At 38.0% G+C, this 19,978-nt stretch overlaps 1 protein-coding gene across 2 annotated transcripts in view; it reads right to left on the bottom strand.

Annotated features, from left to right (window-relative positions):
• Nucleotides 1-19,978, bottom strand: part of TRM11 (tRNA modification 11 protein) — a 257,824-nt gene that overhangs the window by 74,541 nt on the left and 163,305 nt on the right. For both annotated transcript variants that reach the window (XM_089393088.1, XM_089393089.1), the window contains exons 3-4: nt 12,996-13,313; nt 12,706-12,780 (exon numbers count right to left, since the gene is read on the bottom strand). In XM_089393088.1, coding sequence (XP_089249214.1) covers nt 12,706-12,780; nt 12,996-13,313 — 393 coding nt within the window. The remainder of the gene's footprint in view (nt 1-12,705; nt 12,781-12,995; nt 13,314-19,978) is intronic.

Genomic DNA, 19,978 nt, shown 5'->3' with positions numbered 1-19,978 from the left:
TTTCGTCTTAAACATGAAGAAAAAGTTTTTGACATTTCGTAATAAGAAGAATATAACATTGCAACATGTTACACTGAAGTCAAATATTGTTAAATTTTCTTAGGGCTTGATTTTTCTTTGCTTAAGATAATTGCATTTTATTTACATATCACATTCACCCCATAACATCTTATCATCATTAGCAATTATGTAGAAAGAACAATAATGCAGCGGAACAATAAACAACAACAGAAAGCGTGCACAAATAGACACCAGGATTTGGTCGAAGACTAGGGCAACACCCCACAAGGGGACAATCCATCAAATTCTTCTTCTTCTATTAGATTATCATCAATTGTTCAAAAAAGAGGTACAAAGTACAAATGTCATCAGGCTACCTAAAGCCTATATATGACTTCTTCACAACTTCGTTTGTGAACAAGTGTAATCGACAAAACTGCCATGTCATTAGAGTTGCAACCTATAAATATCACTAGTGCTCTGGGATATAATTGTGAGGAATTGAGATGACAATGATACCATATTTATAATTGTATTTTTATGCTAACAATTCAACTGTGATGCTGATAAAATCAAATATATAGATGCCAATATGGAGATACAACAATGATGTCATACATGAAGCCATACATATCATAGTGATGTCATCCATGAAGCCATACATACCATAGTGATGCCATACATATAATGAGATGCCATACGTACTGAGATACCATATGACTGATATGCCATACATTAAAATATATTGTAGCAAGATGATATCAATAATATACCAGAATTGTTGATACTAGTATGAAGCAAGATACATGTACCAGAATTATAGATACGAGCCTGAAGCAAGATACATAAACTCCAATACTATGAAGAGGATCGAAATCATATGGATGTCATATATAACTCAAAGGTGCGAGATTATTATACAACCATACCATAGTATAACTAAGCCAACATGAATGATATAGTTGTGCACAGGCAGAACCATATCAATACCATTGCAAAGTTGTAACATGTCAATACCAAGACAATGAACCACATGGATACGTAACTTTGTGCCATACATTCTATACAACTATGAAGCCAACTGTAAAGCATACAAACAATACAACTAGAACGAACAACAGAGATACCATAGTGCGTACAATAGGGAATCATAAAGACGTCATAGAGCGAACACAAAGATGCCATATCAAAACAGTGAGATCCATAATAGCGAGAGATTGTAACTCTATGCCATGCGAAGAAGACCATACTCCGTGCCATGTGAAGACCATATTCTGTGTCATGCAAAGCCATAATAGAGAAAGAGGGCACCTGAAATCCTCAGAACAAATAGCCATCCAAGGTGTTGCAAAACTGAAAATCTCAGATTAAAATCCATCCAAATTGCAAACCAATTTCGCACACGATCATGAGGATCACCCCAATGAGGTATTTATAGTGGTTTTTCAAGAGTGAAGGGTCACGAACCTTGGGTGAGCTGACTTTGAAGCCGACCTTCAACTTTAGATTGAATTTCAAATGTAAATTATTTCCCTCCAATAATTTGTGTTGACTTGGAGATCACAAATAAATTCATTTCAATAATATTTTGAGGTCAAGTGAGGGCTAGGGAATTTCTCCCTACTACCTAGCTTCCAAAATTAACAAATATAAAGCTCCCGCATTAGAAGACAATAGAGATATCTCAAAGGCGATCCTTCAAGATAATCAAGAATCAATATAGTAGATGCAAAAAAAATTGACAAGATTGTTGTTGATAAAGACGAAGAAATTTCTTGCCTTTTGAATCATAGTAAAAAATTGATATATAGACTTAGAAGCTAAGAAGTGATAACAAGAACTGTTGGAGAAAATTATCAACAGAGAATCAACAATTGATAAACAAATAATCATTGACAATAGAAGCCCCCGGGGTGTTGATTTTCTAGTTGCAGACAAGACTATAACAATTTTCTATCTAATAACTATTTCCAATGATACAATTTTGACTAAAGCGGACTCCACGTGCATGGTACGCTAGGATAGATGGATAACTTCTTGGTTTGGGCTTCACCAAGAGTGAGGTAGACTCCAACTTGTACTATGTACTCATTGAGGGTGAGCTGCTCATCTTCATAGTTTATGTGGACGATCTCTTCTTGACAGGATCGGAGAAACTCGTAGGGATGTCCAAGGAGAATCTTGCTTCGAAGTTCGAGATGAAAGACATCGGGTTGATGCACTACATTTTGGGATTGGAGGTGTGGCAGCAACCAAAAGAGATTTTCCTTAGATAGGGCAAGTATGCAGTCAAAATCTTGAGGAGGTTCAAGATGGAGGATTGCAAGTCTATGTCTACACCGATGATCATTAACTTGAAGAAGCTAAGTGCTTTTGGAGGTGAGTTGGTGGATCCCACATTATACATGAAACTGATATGTTCCTTGATGTATTCGGTCAACACTAGGCTAGATATATGTTTTGTTGTGAACACACTCAACCAGCTCATGGTGGAGTCGAGATAGGTTCATTAGGGCAACGAAGCATGTGCTGAGGTACCTACAAGGAACTGTTGATTTTGGACTGAGATATGTCAGAGTTGGAGGAGTGAAGTTGCAGGGACACACAGATTCTGATTGGGCACGGAGTCTTGTGGACAGAAAATCCACGTCTAGATGTTGCTTCTATTGAGAAATCAATGCTTATGTGAATTAGGGTTTGACTCCTCTTTCTTGATCATTACTTGTAAATTTGTTGGCTTCTCTTACTTCTTAATTTGTTTATCTTTCATCAAGCAATTACTAAATTATATGTATATGAAGATCACAAGAACTAGAGACACAAGATGTAGGCGCTCATCCAGGAAAAACCCCTATAAGGGGAAAACCTAGTAAAAAACTCTTCCTTCAGTAGATTCAAATCAAGATGAGGCACTTCCAGACTTCTTAGACTTAGAAAAATACCTCCTCCAATCACCAAGTCAACCCTTCCCTTCAATAGATGCTCCTTGTCAAAGTCTCCAAGTGACAACCTCCCAGCAACAACTTTTGTCCAGAATTTTGTCCCCCAACAGCAGAACTTTGACCCCGACCAACAGAATTTCAGACCTGCAGTAGACACAGATTTTCGGGCCCCAGCAATTGCCCAAAAACTTCGCATGTGTGAGAGATAGATGGCCCAAAAAATCGAATGAGGTCTTCCTAGCAAACTTCGTCCTTCTCCAACTACTTCGCTCTATTTTTGCTTCTCTTCCTTGAAGATCGAATTTGATGAGTGAATGTGACAAATGGATCGAATTGCCTCTCCTTATATAGTCTTTCTACTAGGTCGAATTTCCCTAATGTAGGCTGACTTCATGGGGACAAGGCCGACTTGGTGTGGAGGTGACAAATTACTCTTTTTACTCAAAAATAATTCTTTTTACATGATACAAAAGCCCAAGAAGGGTCTAATAAACATGACAATGACTCTAATGACACAAGACAAAACCTAGAAGCCTTCAATGGAAGCTTTGACCTGGAAGAGTTTGACCCAAGCATGAAACCTATGCTTTAATAAGCCATTTTCTTTAATAAAAAATCTCTTTTGACAAATACAATTATGAAGATCGAAGCTAGTTACATGCTTCAGCAACTTCAACTTGGGACCACCCATGATCTCGTGGTAAAACAGGAAGCAGTAAACAATGGAACTTAGCTCAACAGAGGCAGAGTACATGGCAGCGAGTATTGTGTGGGGCCAATGGTTATTTGTCGTGATAATTAGAGTTGCATTAAGCACTCTGAGAATACCATGCTTTATGATCGGTCCATGCACATCGAGATCAAATATCACTTCATCAAAGACAAGGTCTAGAGAGGTGTTGTGAAATTACAGTGCAATTCTTTAGAGGAGCAGGTGGCAGATATTCTCACTAAGACTCTAGAGAAAGGGAAGTTTGTGAAGTACTGAGATAAGTTGGGGGTTATGGAGAATCCCTTCCTTGCTAGGAGGGAGTGTTGAAGCTTGTGGTAGCTTCGACTGTCTTCTGCATAGGCTTGGTGTCTTAGCATGTGGAAGACGATTTATTGCCTCTTTAGGTGTTTGTTTGGTGGACTAAGTGATTCATGTTTTCTTTCCTATGTCTAACTTAGAAAAAGTACAATAATTAAAGTCAATTAATTATTGTGCACTATTAAGTCATTTTCTAAGGACAAATAATTTAATTATTTAAGTGACTTAAAAATAATCTCAACCATTAATCTCCAAGATCTTTTAGAAGAGAGATTAGGGTTAGGGATTTGATCTTAATGAAGATTATAAAAGATGTATGGCGAAGAGGTGAAGACACAAAGAACACAAGAAAGAGAGGCAACAACAGCATTTTAGGGAAAGTGATTTTCTCAAGAAGGAGACAGCGAATTCTCTGGAGCATGAGGCTCAGTTTCACTGAGGACAAGGAAGAAGAATACAGGTATAATTTCAAGGTGTTTCTGGGAGGCTGATTTCTTGGGAATTGGAGAGGCCGAATTGCTGAAGTGAGGAGTCGCAGTTAATGGGGAGGCCAATTTGCTAAGGCCAAGTTGTGAGTGCACAAAGGCTGAGTGAGAGCTAGGGGCAGAGGCCGATTTTTTTGTGAGGTGGGCCAATTTTCTTCAGGCCATATTTCTTCAGAGGTCGATTTCCAATTGGATGATTTTCTTCACGCCAAATTTCTTCAGAGGTCGATCTCCAGTGAGCCGAATTATTCTAGTGGGATCGAGTTGTTGGTTCCAGTCACTGTATTTTTCTTTGTAAATTCTCTATGGGTTGAAACCCTAATTTTCCAGATTAATAAATGACAGAGAATTGTTGTGGGTGAATTATTTCTATTGCAATGTGTGATTGATCTCTCCAATTTATTTCTGCTGCATATATTTATACATGTTAAAATACCAATAATTCTAGTTTTTCAGTAATTCAGGATTTATTTTGTTAATTACATAATTGTTGGGAATAAATAATTGCCATGAGAAAATAAATCTGGACTGATATTAGGAGATTTAACAGGCCAACCACACAGGACAAGAATGTTGTGCAATCTAATCTATCACAAAGCCCTCTTCCCACCAGGACAACACAACCAAGTTATTATTGCATACCCAAGGACCGTCAGTGATGATATCATGGATGTGATCTTTCTCTATGAATTGCAAAAGAAAGAATCCTTTGGTCAAGCTTCTAGTCTAGAGGCAACACTACCATGAGGTTAGCAAACACAATAATACATGAAAATCATTTCCAGTTCTGATTTCCAAAGTGTTTCTGGGAACCAGAAGCACATAACGAAACATTTCTGAAACTTTTGGAAGCTCTTGAAACGTTTTTGGCAGTTTCTGGAAAGGTCTCAACCGTTTCTTGACAGTTTCTAAAAGTTTGGACAGAAACTCCTTGCAATTTCTGATGCCACATCCTGATTTTTCCCCTCTTTTAAATCTTAAAACAGAAAAAGGGTTTGGTGGTCCTCATGCTCGCCTCCAAACTCTGGGACGAAAATGAGAAGGAAAATAAAGAGAGAATAAGGTTGCGGAGACCATTTTACAATGCATTTGGCCATTTTCATTTTGACAACCCTCTCTGGACTGCTTAATAATCCCAGATAACTTTATGCTTTTATTCTTTATTGTTTGCTACTAGTGCTTAAACTTTAAACTAGACTTCAAAACATTGTTATTCATGATTTTGATAGGCATTTTGCTATTTAAAGTTACGATTTTGTTTCCAATAGAATTATGGAAGACTGCAATGTTATTATGTTCATCATCTATGATGTATGGTGGTATGCAATATGAAATCAATTCGAAATCACCAATTAAGATTTGACATTTATGGAATTGAATATTTCTAAATAAATTATTGAAGGAATTTTGTTCCCATTTCCAGAAACCATATCCTAGTGTTTCTTAAGTTTCTACTGCTGCCATTTCCTGTATTTCAGGTCCTCACATTTTTGTTTCCAAAACCTCATTTCCTGTTATGTCTCATTCCTGGAAACTGCATAACATATCTGAAACCTTTTTAACCCAGGGAATCACAAATTTGGGAAACCTTCCCACAATCTCAGCGGGCTTTTTACTTAAAAAGAAAAACATACATTTTCGTATCCAGAAATAGCAATATCAACAAGAGATTCCTCCATCTCAAAATTACCTCATGGCAGACCTTGCAGATGACCTTTCTTAGCCTTTGGGTGGTACCATTTTTGCTACCAAACATGGGGTTTCCACTGCCAATGACAACAATAGAAGAATCAACATATCCACTATTGGGCAGAGGAGAAGCCATATAAGGCTCCCTGCTACATATTGCCAAAGCTGAGGGCAGTCAAAGCCAGCTAAAGGCACACAAAGGGACAAGGCAAACAGTAAATGTGATAGAGACAAGGAAAGAAACATTTGATGCACTCATCGCCAGATTTGATCATGAAGTGAGAATATATTGGTGAAGAAGTTGGTAGAGACACAAATTAGTGACCCCCACTCCCAACAATGGAATGGCAATGAGCATCAAGTAGCACAGATCATGGGATTTTTTGTTGAAATATGTAACTAGGTTCGGTCTTCATAATGACATATGTAATCATGATTTTATGTATTTGATGTAAAGAGAAAAATAAATTTATTATTGTCATTCTTGAGGCATGGGTTTCATGCTCAAGGAAAATTTATTTATAGGTCAAGCACCCATTGAGTGCTTCTAGGGCTTGTCATTGAGTCTACAAGTCAATTGAGTCATTGTCATGTATGGAAGACCCTTTTGGGAATGTTACATCTTGTAAAGAAATTTTATGTAAACTCAAAAGTGTCAAATAGACCCTCCAAGACCTTGTCATCATCAAAAGAACAAGTCGGCCTCTATGAGTGAACAAGTCATGCTACAAGTAGCAATTCGACCTAGAGAAAGACCTATATATAAGGAAGACCTCGACCTCATTTGGGAGAGAAGAGAAGCAACTTGTGGAAGCACAAGAATAGCATAGAATACCTAGCAAAGGGAAGAAGAAACCAAGGAAGGAAAGCGAAGTCTTAGAAGATTCTTTTTGTGCCATCTACACCTCACACGTGCGAGAAAACTAGGGCATAACTTGCAGCAGTAAGACTGAATTGCAGCTACCTTAGGAGACTGAAATCAAGTGTGAAAAAGACTAAGCTTGCAAGCTAAGTAGTCAAGAAGGAGAAGGATATCCAAGTGAAAAAGGAAAGAAAGCAAATTCATCATTATTATGATATTATCCCACATGTGCCATCTAGGGTTTCTGTAGTCGAAGTTGCAGAAGAAGTTGTTGGAGAAGCTGCCAAGGGTCGAAGTTCTTGGGGTCAAAGTTGCATAAGTTGTTGGGGTTGAAGTTGCTAGAGAAAAGAAAGCTCATCAAGGAGGAAGGATTGACTTGGTCTTGGAGGGGACTTTGACAAGGGTCCTAGGTCTTGGAATTCGTCATTTGAAGGTCTATAAGAAGAGAAGAATTCTTATGGATTTTCCTCTCAAGAGGAATGGTTTTGGCCCTGGTTAACAACCTATATATTGTGTCCTATTGTCTCATTGGTCTTCATTGTTTAGTAGTTGTTTGATGATAGAGAACACTAATAATAATCAAGTGATAGAGGAAGCTAATCAAGTTATGTAAAAATACATCACAAGTAGTTATCAAAGTAAGAGAAATCACCTAATCTAGTTGCCCTTATATTTTCTCCACATGGAATCAGAGCTAAGGTGACAACAGTAGAAGAGGCAACTTGAAGATCATCATTGAAGAAGGATACATAAGGACTGAGCACAAAGGAAATCATTAAGGAGTACTAAGAAGCACTAAGGAGAAATATTCATCTCAAGGAGAAGAAGACCTCAAGGACCCTACCTCCACTCAAAGAAAGAAGAACTACACATTTGAAGCATCTTGAAGTTTCCATATTCTACATTTCTACATCCAAAGAAAGCAAGAAGAAGCATTGCCATCATCATCAAGGAAATCAAAGTGATCTCCCTCTCATTGAAGAAAGGATCACTTTTCAAAGCATACTTGAAGGAAGACATCTTCATCAAGAAGACATCTTCTATTATCAACATCATCAAGAAGGCATCAAGTTGAAGATATCATCATCAAAGGAGCATCTTCACTTGACAAGTATCTTTATATCTATGTCTGAATCTACTATCAAAATGACTTCATTTTGCAAGGAAAGCAACAAATTGGTTGGGTCATCAAATTTCCTTGCATGGAAGAAGAGGATAGATTTGATCCTCATAGAAAATGAAGTCATTGAATATGTCAAGGTTAATGTCTCCAAACGATCTCAAGAACAAGCTCAAGCACTAACAAAGTATATAAAAGGGGAAATAAGGGCTTAAAGAATCCTTATAGAATCAATCAAGGATCCCCTCATCCCTTATGTAGCAAAGTTGGAGAAATCGAAAGAAATCTATGATAAATTGGTAGAATTGTTCTCCGTAAGCACTGCAGGAGAAGTTATATCTTTGGGAACCAAGCTATACAACATGAAAGTATCAAAGGAAGAAGAGATAGCCTCATATCTTATGAGGGTGTCACAAATAAGAGACCAACTACAAGAGTTGGGGGAAATAATGTCGACAAATAAAAGACCATCGTTGTGCTCAATGCACTACTTGATGAATGGGTAACTTTGTATCAAGTACTTATGGAAAGAAGGAAGCCACTCCATTCAATGAACTTTGGTCATTATGTAAGATTGAAGAAACTAGGTTGAAGGCAAAGAGTGATGTTGGATAAAACAAACAAGTCCAAGCATACATTGCCATGGCCAAAAGAAAAGGAAAGTTTGGAAAGTTTGGTCCTTAGAAAAAGAAAAAGATCGATGTGTCAAAGATACAATTCTATGAATGTAATGAATATGGACGCTTTAAAAGGAATTGTCCTAAGCTTAAAAAGGACAACAAGAAGAGAAAGGAAAGAAATGAAGCCCATGTTACCAAAGAGGTGGAAGAATCATAAAAGAAGAAATCAAAGGAGGAAGTGAAAGATCTCTACTATGACTGAGATAATCTCCTTCACTTAGTTCTTTTCAATTTTGTAGAAGATAGCAATCATGATAGGAAGCATCTCTAGCATTAAGATGGATTAAGAATTGAAATAGAGATGACATTGTCATAGAAGCTTGAAAGGATAACTGAAGTAGAAGTCTACATGGTTGTAGCAGTCATCATGATAGAAAGAAAGTAATTCATGGCATCTCCATTAGAAGCATATAAGGACAACCATAGTAGCAGTATATATGGTTGGAAGAAAGTCATCTAGCATGATGGAAGATAAAGAAATCATCATACATCATCATCATTAGGAAGAAGCATTTGCAAGATGAGGATAATCAAGATCCTCCATTGGAAACTTCATTAGAAAGTTCACCTCTACTTGGAAGAAGCAAATGTCTCGCTGATAGTCTATGGTCCACCTTGTGTGGGATCCATTGGTAAGGTATGATGACAAAGATGTGCAACATGTTGAGTTGTTTGAAGTACTTTCATCTTCAAGCCAGGAAAAAGACGCTGCTAGAAGGAAGTCTAGAAGACCAAAAGAAGGAAAAAGTATGTATATATTTGATAGATAAAATCATCATATAGTTGCAGATAACATGGTTGAATGTTCGATCTCATGAGCATGATCGAAGAAGAAGGATCTCTTCCATTAGAATGAAGCATGAAGGCATATAGATAATGTGCCTTGAACTCTTCTACATATTGATAAGATGAAATCAACATAATATGACCTCATATGGAAGATGAGGTGGTTGACAATGATGGTTCCTATGATGAAGGAACTATGTATAGAAGTTCCTGAGAAAGCAATATGTGAAGAAAGGAAGAAGAGTTCGTGAAAAGATGCAACTATAGTAAGATAAGATAAGTGATCAACATTTGATAGCTAGAAGAATTAGCTATGACATCTCCATAGAGAAGGTATGAAGACCTTGATAAAGTCTTAAAAAGAAGGAGACCCTTGATATTGAATGTCTTGGAGATGGAGTCATACATGTGCAAATGATGATGTTGCATGAAGTTGATATCATGACAAAAGGCCATCATAAAAAGGTAATTTTGATTTGATGTTCATTTTAATTTTTGAAATCATCTGGTTGGGTTGAAATAGGGTTACCGAAAAAGAGTTGTAGATGTCACCTACAACTAGTACTCATGAGAATGGATGGAAGATCCTAAAAGAAACATGACTTGGAAGAGGTAGTTGTATGAAGAAAAGCCAGATGTGGACTAGAAGATCACTTTCCAATGAAGAAAAGGATGACATGACTATTGGTTCAACCCTATGGTTCGTTGAAGGAAAGTGATGGATGGTCGATGCCCTACGAAGAAGATCTAGAAGATGAAGGTTCCATAATGAAGAAGATGAAGTTCATGACATCGAAAGGAGGAGCCCTACAAGCAGTTGATAGTACCATGATCTTCACTAAAGAGCAGATAGTTTTTGTTGATAACAAGTCCCTAGTCAAGAGGGAGCTTGGGCAAGTCCCTAGGTAAGAGGGAGCTTGGGTATATTCCTTTTATAGGAATGAGTATATCTTCCCTAGTTGACAGGGAGAGATAGACACATCATTCTTGTCTTCACGTTATGAAGAAAGAATGGAGAATTGGGTAAACATTTGAGATTGATTCCGATGCTCTTTAAGGATGTGGTAGGGAATCCAATAGGTAAGAGTAGTTGAAGAGGAAATTCCTCGAGGATGTGTTAATTCCAAGACAGAAATTGTCCTAAAAGAACATACCTTTGAACACCTAGGTGGGGTATGTGCCTTGAGAGACAATGATGATGGTGTCTGTCAGTCATTGGTATCGCTAGCATTGCGCTCTGATCTTGTGGAGAGATAGAGTTGTTAGTCAAAGCCTTGTTATGTGACAACGCTAGATGATATGATGAGATGCAATAATATAAGCTAAAATAATAGCTTATGAGATGACTTACCAATCCGACTCTTATGAGAATTATTCAGTTTGAGAATGTCCAAGTACCACGTATGGATTATGAATGCCTCCCCAGTTAAGAGGGGGTGTTGAAATATGTAACTAGGTTCGGTCTTCATAATGGACATATGTAATCATGATTTTATGTATTTGATGTAAAGAGAAAAATAAATTTATTATTGTCATTCTTGAGGCATGGATTTCATGCTCAAGGAAAATTTATTTATAGGTCAAGCACCCATAGAGGGCTTCTAGGGCTTGTCATTGAGTCTACAAGTCAATTGAGTCATTGTCATGTATGGAAGACCTTTTTGGGCACGTCACATCTTGTAAAGAAAATTTATATAAATTCAAAAGTGTCAAATAGACCCTCCAAGACCTTGTCATCATCAAAAGAACAAGCCGGCCTCTATGAGTGAACGAGTCGGCCTATAGGCAGTAATTTGAGCTAGAGAAAGACCTATATATAAGGAAGACCTCAACCTCATTTGGGAGAGCAGAGAAGCAACTCATGGAAGCACAAGAAGAGCATGGAATACCTAGCGAAGGGAAGAAGAAACCAAGGAAGGAAAGCGAAGTCCTAGAAGATTGTATTTGGGTCATCTACACCTCACATGTGCGAGAAAACTAGGGCATCCATCGCAGCAGTAAGACCGAAATTGCAGCTACCTTAAGAGACCGAAATCAAGTGTGAAAAAGACAATTTGCAAGCTGAGTAGTCAAGAAGGAAAAGGCTATCCAAGCGAAGAAGGAAAGAAAGCAAGTTCATAATTATTATCCCACATGTGCCATCTAAGGTTTCTGCACTCGAAGTTGCAGAAGAAGCTATTGGGGGTCGAAGTTGTTGGAGAAGCTGCTGGGGGTCGAAGTCGCTAGAGAAGCTGCTGGGGTCAAAGTTGCAGAAGTTGCTAGGGTCAAAGCTGCTAGAGAAAAGACAGCTCATCAAGGAGGAAGGATTGACTTGGCCTTGGAGAGTACTTTGACAAGGGCCCTAGGTCTTGGAATTCGTCATTTGAAGGTCTATAAGAAGAGAAGAATTCTTCTGGGTTTTCCTCTCAAGAGGAGAGGTTTTGGCCGTGGCTGACAGCCTATATCTTGTGTCCTATTGTCTCACTAATCTTCCTTGTTTGGTAGCTGTTTCATGATAGAGAACACTAATAATAATCAAGTGAAAGAAGAAGCTAATCAAGTTAAGTAAAATACATCACAAGCAGTTATCAAAGTAAGAGAAATCACCTAATCTAACTGCCCCTAGATTTTCTCAACATTTTTGACTGCATAGGAGGTGTGTGATGGTCCTACTATCTTATTTAAGAAGCTCAATGACATAGTTGTACTATTACATAGTAACTAAGTAGGCATGTTACATAACACATTTTACAACTTTGTTTCAGCATTTGTTTCAGGAATAGGGAGAACAATCCATAACAATCAAAATATAGACAATGCAAAGTTGCAAACTAGCTCCATGAAAATGAATATCCTCTGCTAACTTATAGGACTGACAGTGGCAGCAATTCCCACTGGCTGTACATATGGTCACTAATACTAATTAACTGTAGCAGTCTCTGACAGCCAAATTACTGTTAAGTGAGCCAACGACATTGACCATCTGATTTCAAAAGTTTAAAGACTAGACCTTTATTATCATGGGCACAGCAAAAAATGCCAAGCCCAGAAAACATAATACTGATACATAGCAAAATCAGAGATATTATAATGATGTATAGTTCAAATAACCAAACCATACAACAACAGTACCTGCTTGAAATTGCTCCAAACATTGCAACTGGGACCTCGTCCATCACGTACTACTCTTATGTCAATATCAGCACCCTGATTCATATCAAAAATAGCATGTATTAGCAGCTATATCTTTCCAAATATCAATTTTAAATCCATGGACACGTCTTGGCTTGTGAAACTGAATGTCGAAGTCCAGATATGATACAAACTAATTAAGTCTTCATCCAAAAGAACAAATCAAGACGTCTACCAAATCATCATATCCATGGACAACAATGACCTAATTAATGATTCAGAGTCCAGACCATTGTCATGGCTCCAAAGTGTGCAGCTGCTACAAGGATGCTCCCAGTGCCAACAAATGGATCATACACAAGCCTTCCGGGTTGAACTAAAGCTTGGTTGGCCATGAGAAATGCAATTTCTGCATCCATAGCTGTTGGGCCTAAATATTTTCGTTTGCTTAGCTGATATGTTTGCAGTAATTTCCGATCTGCTCCACCAAGCTCACGCCCAAAAAACAAGGTCCTCTGAACTACTGGTGGAAGCCCATTGTTAGAAACTTGGTCATCTGTTTCTATAAACCAAAACTTATAATCTGCATTCCGTAAATCAACACGACCCTGAACAATTATAAACATGTTCAACTAAATCAGAATTCCCACCATCAGCATACTCCAAAACTAGATAAGACCTTTTTTAACTAGAAGCTTATAGAGCAATAAGCAATGCCTGGTGCCTTTCCTACCTCCATCTTAATCTTTCCACAAACAATACAACAAACAGGAAAAATGGTGGCAAAGCTAATCAAACATATCCAAATGTCTAAGTACCAAATGAACCTATGATGACAGAAAGAAAAGGAATAGGTATATCTCAATAAGCTAGGACAAGCAATGCTTCATGACAAGAAGTGACTTTCTCAATTGTAATAATAGTTTCAAAATAGATTAAAAAATATTTTAGATTGATAAACACTGTAAAGACTATTTCCTTATCAAACCAACTCCATGGTATGTGTTTGCCTCATTTCTAGTCCAACCATCTGCATCTAACATTATATAATATAAATAAATCACCAGTGAACTTTTCTACTAAGCCATTTATGATTTTTCATAACTTATCTCTCAATACATTCCTTGTCTCATCTAACAATCCATCTTCAAATAAATTCTTTCAAATTTCTAAATTCGAACCATGGCTATCCTGTTAAAATACCTCTTACTGAAATTTAACAAGTTGTGTATACAATCATGCAAAGGCCCTCACATCACTAGATTCGGATTTTATCATACCAGGAAAATCCCTATGGCCTTTTAGGTAATCCCACAACTGGCACACTCATATTAGAGACAAAACCATATATAAAGATGCTAAACTTTGATTGCAATATGATTACCTTCTATTCCACAATTTCTTTTTAGCTCTCAGGCTGCAGCCTATATACCGCTAACTATAATGTCTAGAAGAATGTTGCTTTCATATTATAAATAATTTAAGCTTTCCATAGAAAACAACCTTATCACTATAGTAATTAGCAGCAATCATATCTCTTTTGGCCCTAACAAAATTAAAACAATGTGGGAAACTCAGGGCTAGTAACCACCCTCAGTTTAGGTTCTTGCCAATTCCTTTATTATGTTATAAGCTTTATGAATAATGTACTAAACAATGCTCCACTAATTTGCTTGAAGTCTAAGGTTCTATGATTACAAGTAAAAATTCTCAATGGAGCTGCCAGCAGCAAGATGATGCATGTGTGTATAGTTAATTTAAAGAATGAGAATAAGATAAGATAAGATAATCTTATTAATGTCCAACAAATGACCACAAAAGTAGGTCAATGGGACTGATGAAAAGTACAATCAGTATGAATGTAATATGGGAGTGTACGCACAGCTCCAAGAAAATGCCGAAAATAACATAAAGAAAGACAGAAACAAGTGGTAGTGCTGCCACAACATGCCTATAAAAGACCGTGTCATGATACAAAATAATCAACAACTTCCCAACAAAGAAAGAAAGAATAAGCAAGATAAGGAGATCTAGCAATGGAGCTAAAGATGTCAAGGGCTACTAACTCTGATGACTGATGGCGAGGAAGGCCCACTAGGCATTGGCTCGTTGTCAAAGTCCCCTGGAGCCAACAGTCAGTGTCACTATATGATCCTTGGTTGGATGTAGGAGTGAGGGATCCACCTAGCATCTGAGGTTGAAAGAAAGAAATAAGCATTAATGGTCCCGATACCTAAAGAAGGTAGAGAGTGAGGCTCTTGAGTCCCAATATAGGCAGTGATATCTTCCTCTTATCTAATAGTATGGGGGGCACCTAAAAATGAGGTGCGTCTCGATCTTTGGCTCTGGCAAGTGGCACATTTGGCAGATCATATCCAATTGTGGTATATGGTGGTCAATTTCTATCTGAAGTCTAAAAGAACCAACTCAAAACTATCCCCACGAGATCATAAGCAAATGCATCCAATCTCTGCATGTGTAAGGGGGATGGATTGTGATGCCATCCCGCAATTCCCAAAAGTGCTCTAGTTAGAAGGACATCTTCAAGCCCAGGCTCGTGGAGGTGAGGTCCAAGTGACCTAAACATACAATTTGTAGATATCCTCTCTAAAGCCATGATTTAGTAATGGTCGAGTCAGCAAGGGAGAATCTGAATTGGGGAAGGCACTCTGATGAGATAGTCAACGAATAGACTTTGGATAAGCCAAAATGCCTCAAAGAACCAACTTCAAGCACATCCTGAGAGTAGGGGATTTGAGGCGAGAGCATAAGATGAACAAAGAGAAAGATATGAGTACCTCTCTCTCCTAGTGGCAATCTCTGAAAGACCTAACTCTACAAAGGAAAGAGACCAAACGAAAAATGGCCTCAAGGAATAATGGATGGACACGAAACTTTGTCTAAATAATGACCTATGGACTTGTCCGCTTACAACAGATGATACATCTGAGAAGTACAGTCTGGACTCTCTCCAAGTTGGCCCAATCTGTTTGCAATAAGATTGGTCCCTAGACTTCGGAGCCATAAAGAACTATGGGTCTAATAAATGCCTCCATGAGGTGAAGTTTGGACGAAATGTCCTGAAATTGACTCCAAAAATAGTCTCTCAATGAGGGCCATCAAATCATATCCTTTACTGAACCAAGGTTGGAGGGCCTAACACATACCAAAACAAGGGCTCGTCAACTACTCCCCTAGGTAGGTGTAAGTTGTAGTCATCTCAATCTCAACACTACAATAGTAAAAACGCAAGTTTGTAAGACATCTCTTCAATGCATTGAATACCAAAACCTTGGTTTTGCCTAGATTGACCATCAACCGTCGAAGGTCACAAAAGATGGATAGTATGCCGATCTGTCTCTACAAGCCCTCAAGGGTAGAAGTCAACAATACCAAGTCATCATTGAAAGGGAGGAGTGATATCAACAACCGGTGTAGAAGGCATCCATCTCCCTCCTAGATATGCTCATGCAGGTAAGACTCTAGCTCATTAATATAGATCCTGAAGAGGGTCAAAAAGAGGGGGCATCCCAGTTTTACTCTGATGGTACTCTCAATGAAATCAAAAAGGTTGTTTGTCATCCCAAGTCCTCCCAAAACTGACTCATACAATCACATAATGGCTACCAGGAGATTCTTGGATATGCCAATGTCACGAAGCCTTTGGAACAAAGCCTCCCTCTGAACTGAGTCAAATGTCTTACAAAAGTGTACAAAGCAGCAATAAACCTTTGAACAACGATGGCAAGCCTCCTCAATAATGGCTCGGAGAGTGAAAACCCGATCAATTGTCTAGTAGTTTGGTCAGAAACCTACTTGTCCTCGAGCCCTAAGATGAATTCTCCAACTCCTTAGAGAGCCATTGGTGTAAGACTGTGGTATAAATCTTTCAGAATGTATGATCATGATAGTTAGATAGTTGTTTGGATCAAAAGTACTCCCTAATTTGTGGATTGGATGGATAATGTATCTCATCCAAGAAGGGTGAAAGCATGAACACACCACATGATTAAACAAATAGGCAAAATAAGACTCAAGGGACTAGATGCCATGTTTTAGGAATATGGCTTGAAGCCCTTCTTCATCTATCACTCTGTTGGTAATCATAGCATCACACATTATTACCAATGTTCTATATTCTTCATCACACATTTCCAGTGTTCTCTGTGTTACTCTGCTCTTCATCACACATTGTTGTCAATGTTAATGTTTGCAGCAACAGATAGGTAGTTCTACATAGGCCAAGTGTAACGCAAGCAAGAGTAGTCCAAGATTTTCTTAGGAGCTTGCTCATGTTGAGTGAGTGTCTATTATAATATTTTTGCTATGTCTAATTTAAGAAAAGGACTGATTAATTAATTGATTAATGTTGGCTATTGGGCTAAGGTTTTCTAAGGAAAAGTGAATTATCCACTTTAATGATCTAAATCTAATCTAAAGTTTAAACCATTAATCTCAAGTGGCTTAGGATTTAATCCTATCCATCCATCACTTTGGAGATTAGGGTTCGAGATCTAGTTCAATGAAGAGTTATAAAGACAGCTTGAGGGAAGGAGAAAGACAAATCACAAGTGGCAAGTGATTTGCAGATTTGAGAGAGAGACTCAAGACTAAAGAGAAGGAAAAGTTTGCAATTGAAAAATTATGAAGAAGGGAAACTCAATGGAGGACAAGATTGTAAGTTATTGAACACCACATTTGCAAAAGGTCAAAATGTAGCTCCAAGAGAGTCACACGAGTTGAGGGATTGCACAGGAAGGCCACACATGTGACGACTAAGTTGAGTTTGAGGTTTTTTAGGAAGTTGAGTTTTCCAAGTTCAAATTGTTGTAAATATTATGTATTTTCTGTGGGCCAATTTCCCTGTAAGGGGGCCCTCATTTATTGTGATAAATAAAAGTGAAGGATAAATTGGAGGGTTTATATTTTCTACTATGGGTTTCATTTTATACTTATGCTTTTGTTGTCAAATTTTATTGTTAAAATACCAATGTATTTTTATTCAGCAATTTCATAAAATAATTTGTTGGGCTAAATAAATTTATGGGTCATAAAAATTTTCTTGGGATATAAATCAAATCTAGTATTCAAGAAAATTAACATGGTATCAAAGCAATAAAACTCTGAGAGAAGTGGGAGATCAGATTTTTACACGTTTAAAGCAAATCAATTTCTAGCAATAAAGTTTTCTTTGGTTGAGTATTTTAATTGTGGAAGGATGGTTGCAACCATGTTGAGATTTGAAGATCGGTTGGAGGGTGCATCAAACTATAGTCTCTAGAAGGAGAGGATAGCATTAGTATTGATGGAGAACAACATTTGGGAGTTTGCAAAACAGAAACGCATCCCTCTTACTAATGTTGCACAACTGGCTATCCATAATCAAAAGGATGTGAAAACTAGAAGGATTATTCTAAATGAGGTTTAGGATCATGTAATCCTTCATTTATCTGAAAAGAAGACTGTCAGGGAGATGTGGGAGGCTCTGATGAAACTATACCAAAGTGATAACCAAAACAAGAAAATGGTGTTGAGGGAGAAACTTGGGGGCACCAAAATGTCGAAATCAAATACAATGGCTTCTTATCTCACTAGGATCACACATATTCGTGATGAGTTGGCTGCAGTTGGGGAGGCCATGACAGAGCAAAAGTTGCTAAGGATGGCCCTGAATGGTTTCACAAAGCTATTGGCTCCATTTGTCAAACGCATTGTGGCATGAGAAAACCTTCCTAACTCGAAGAGACTCTAAGATAATTTCATCCAAGAGAAGCTCCGGGAAGAATGTTAACTTTAGTTAACAATGGTCTGTTCTATGCTTAGCACGATTGCTTAATTGTTCCTTTAGCAACCCAATGACAATTTCTAGTTTAGTTTTCCAATAGCGATCACATTAACCATAAATCACATTGATAGTAACTGTAGATAGAACATGAATAACAAAATGCAGAAGACAAGCCAAGACAAGAGAACACCAAATTTGGCGGTTGTTAGGGAAAAACCCCAAGATGGGAAAACCCTTTGATCAGTTCTTCTTATAATTATATAAAATGTTCTGCAAAGAGAGAGTACAAAAAGTCAAAATTGACTTGCCAAATCAAAGTCAAAACAGCCCTATCAAATCTGCAGTCAAATTCAGCCCTAACCAAAAAGTCAAAGATGGTCAACACAGCAGCAAAACATCCCCTTTGAAGCTTGCTCAAAGGCAGTCAAACTTGGCCTGAATAGGTGGTCAAATTCAGCCCAAAACAGTGCCAGAGTCAACAGCCAAACTTGGTCAAATTCTCCCCTGAAGTCTATGGTCAACCTGCAATTTATCTCTGCGGTCAAAGTGCTCAGATCACCTCAGTTTCTGTGCCAAATAGTACGGCCTGCCCAAACAGAAAACTGCCCAAAAGATCGAACTCAAGATTTGCCCAAAAAGCCAAAGTCAACGCTAGTCAAACTACAGGAAAATTTGAAATTTTTGGCCCTGTAATTTTGTCCTGAAATTCGTCTTCCTTGCCACACGTGGGAGAGAAAAGATATGATCAATAGTTGTACGAACCAATGAGAGAAGGAGAGAGAAGAATGTGTGAGTGATGATGATGCCAAATGAGGTGAGAGGTCACTTATATTTATACAAGTCGATGAGGGTGAAGTGACATGTCTATTGGGCTTCATGAGCCTACATGATGATGTGGCCGACCTTGACAATGTGCACATGTGTGGGCATAAATTCAAAAACACATTTTTGCTTGTCCAAATTTGATGATATTTAGATCAATTTTAGTCCTCTAGAAAAGAGGAATTCAATGCAATCATCATCTCCATCAAATGAGTTGTCCAAAGTGGAATTTGGCCCTAGTTTCCAATTTTAACACTCCCTCTCAACTAGGGAAAATTCCACCTGCCAATCCATCCATCATCATCGATCATCATGCCATCCTGTCATGTACATGTATCTCACCTCAATCGTCCTTACTACTTCAAGCCCTAGTTTCCAATGGGAAAATTCCACATGCCAATCCATCCATCATCATCGATCATCATGCCATCCTGTCGTCATGTACCATCTTTGTATCTCGTCTCTACTTTGTTGAGCACTGATATAGATAATGAAGAAGAATCAATCGAGAGTGAGTTATAAGACCTTACCACTCTCCACTAACAAAAGTCAGTCTTGGGGTAGAACCTCAAGACTTGATCCCATATCAAGTTGTTGAACACCATGCATCCTACACATAGGGTGTACAGCAGTACATGATGCGTCTATATGTAGTGCTATGGTCCC

This window comes from Pinus tabuliformis, chromosome 1_1 (assembly GCF_031772625.1).
Source record: "Pinus tabuliformis cultivar Carrire ecotype Pingquan chromosome 1_1, CPIR1, whole genome shotgun sequence".
Lineage (NCBI taxonomy): Eukaryota > Viridiplantae > Streptophyta > Pinopsida > Pinales > Pinaceae > Pinus > Pinus tabuliformis.
Note: the sequence above shows the minus strand (reverse complement) of the source record. Positions and strands in the feature narration are given on the sequence as shown.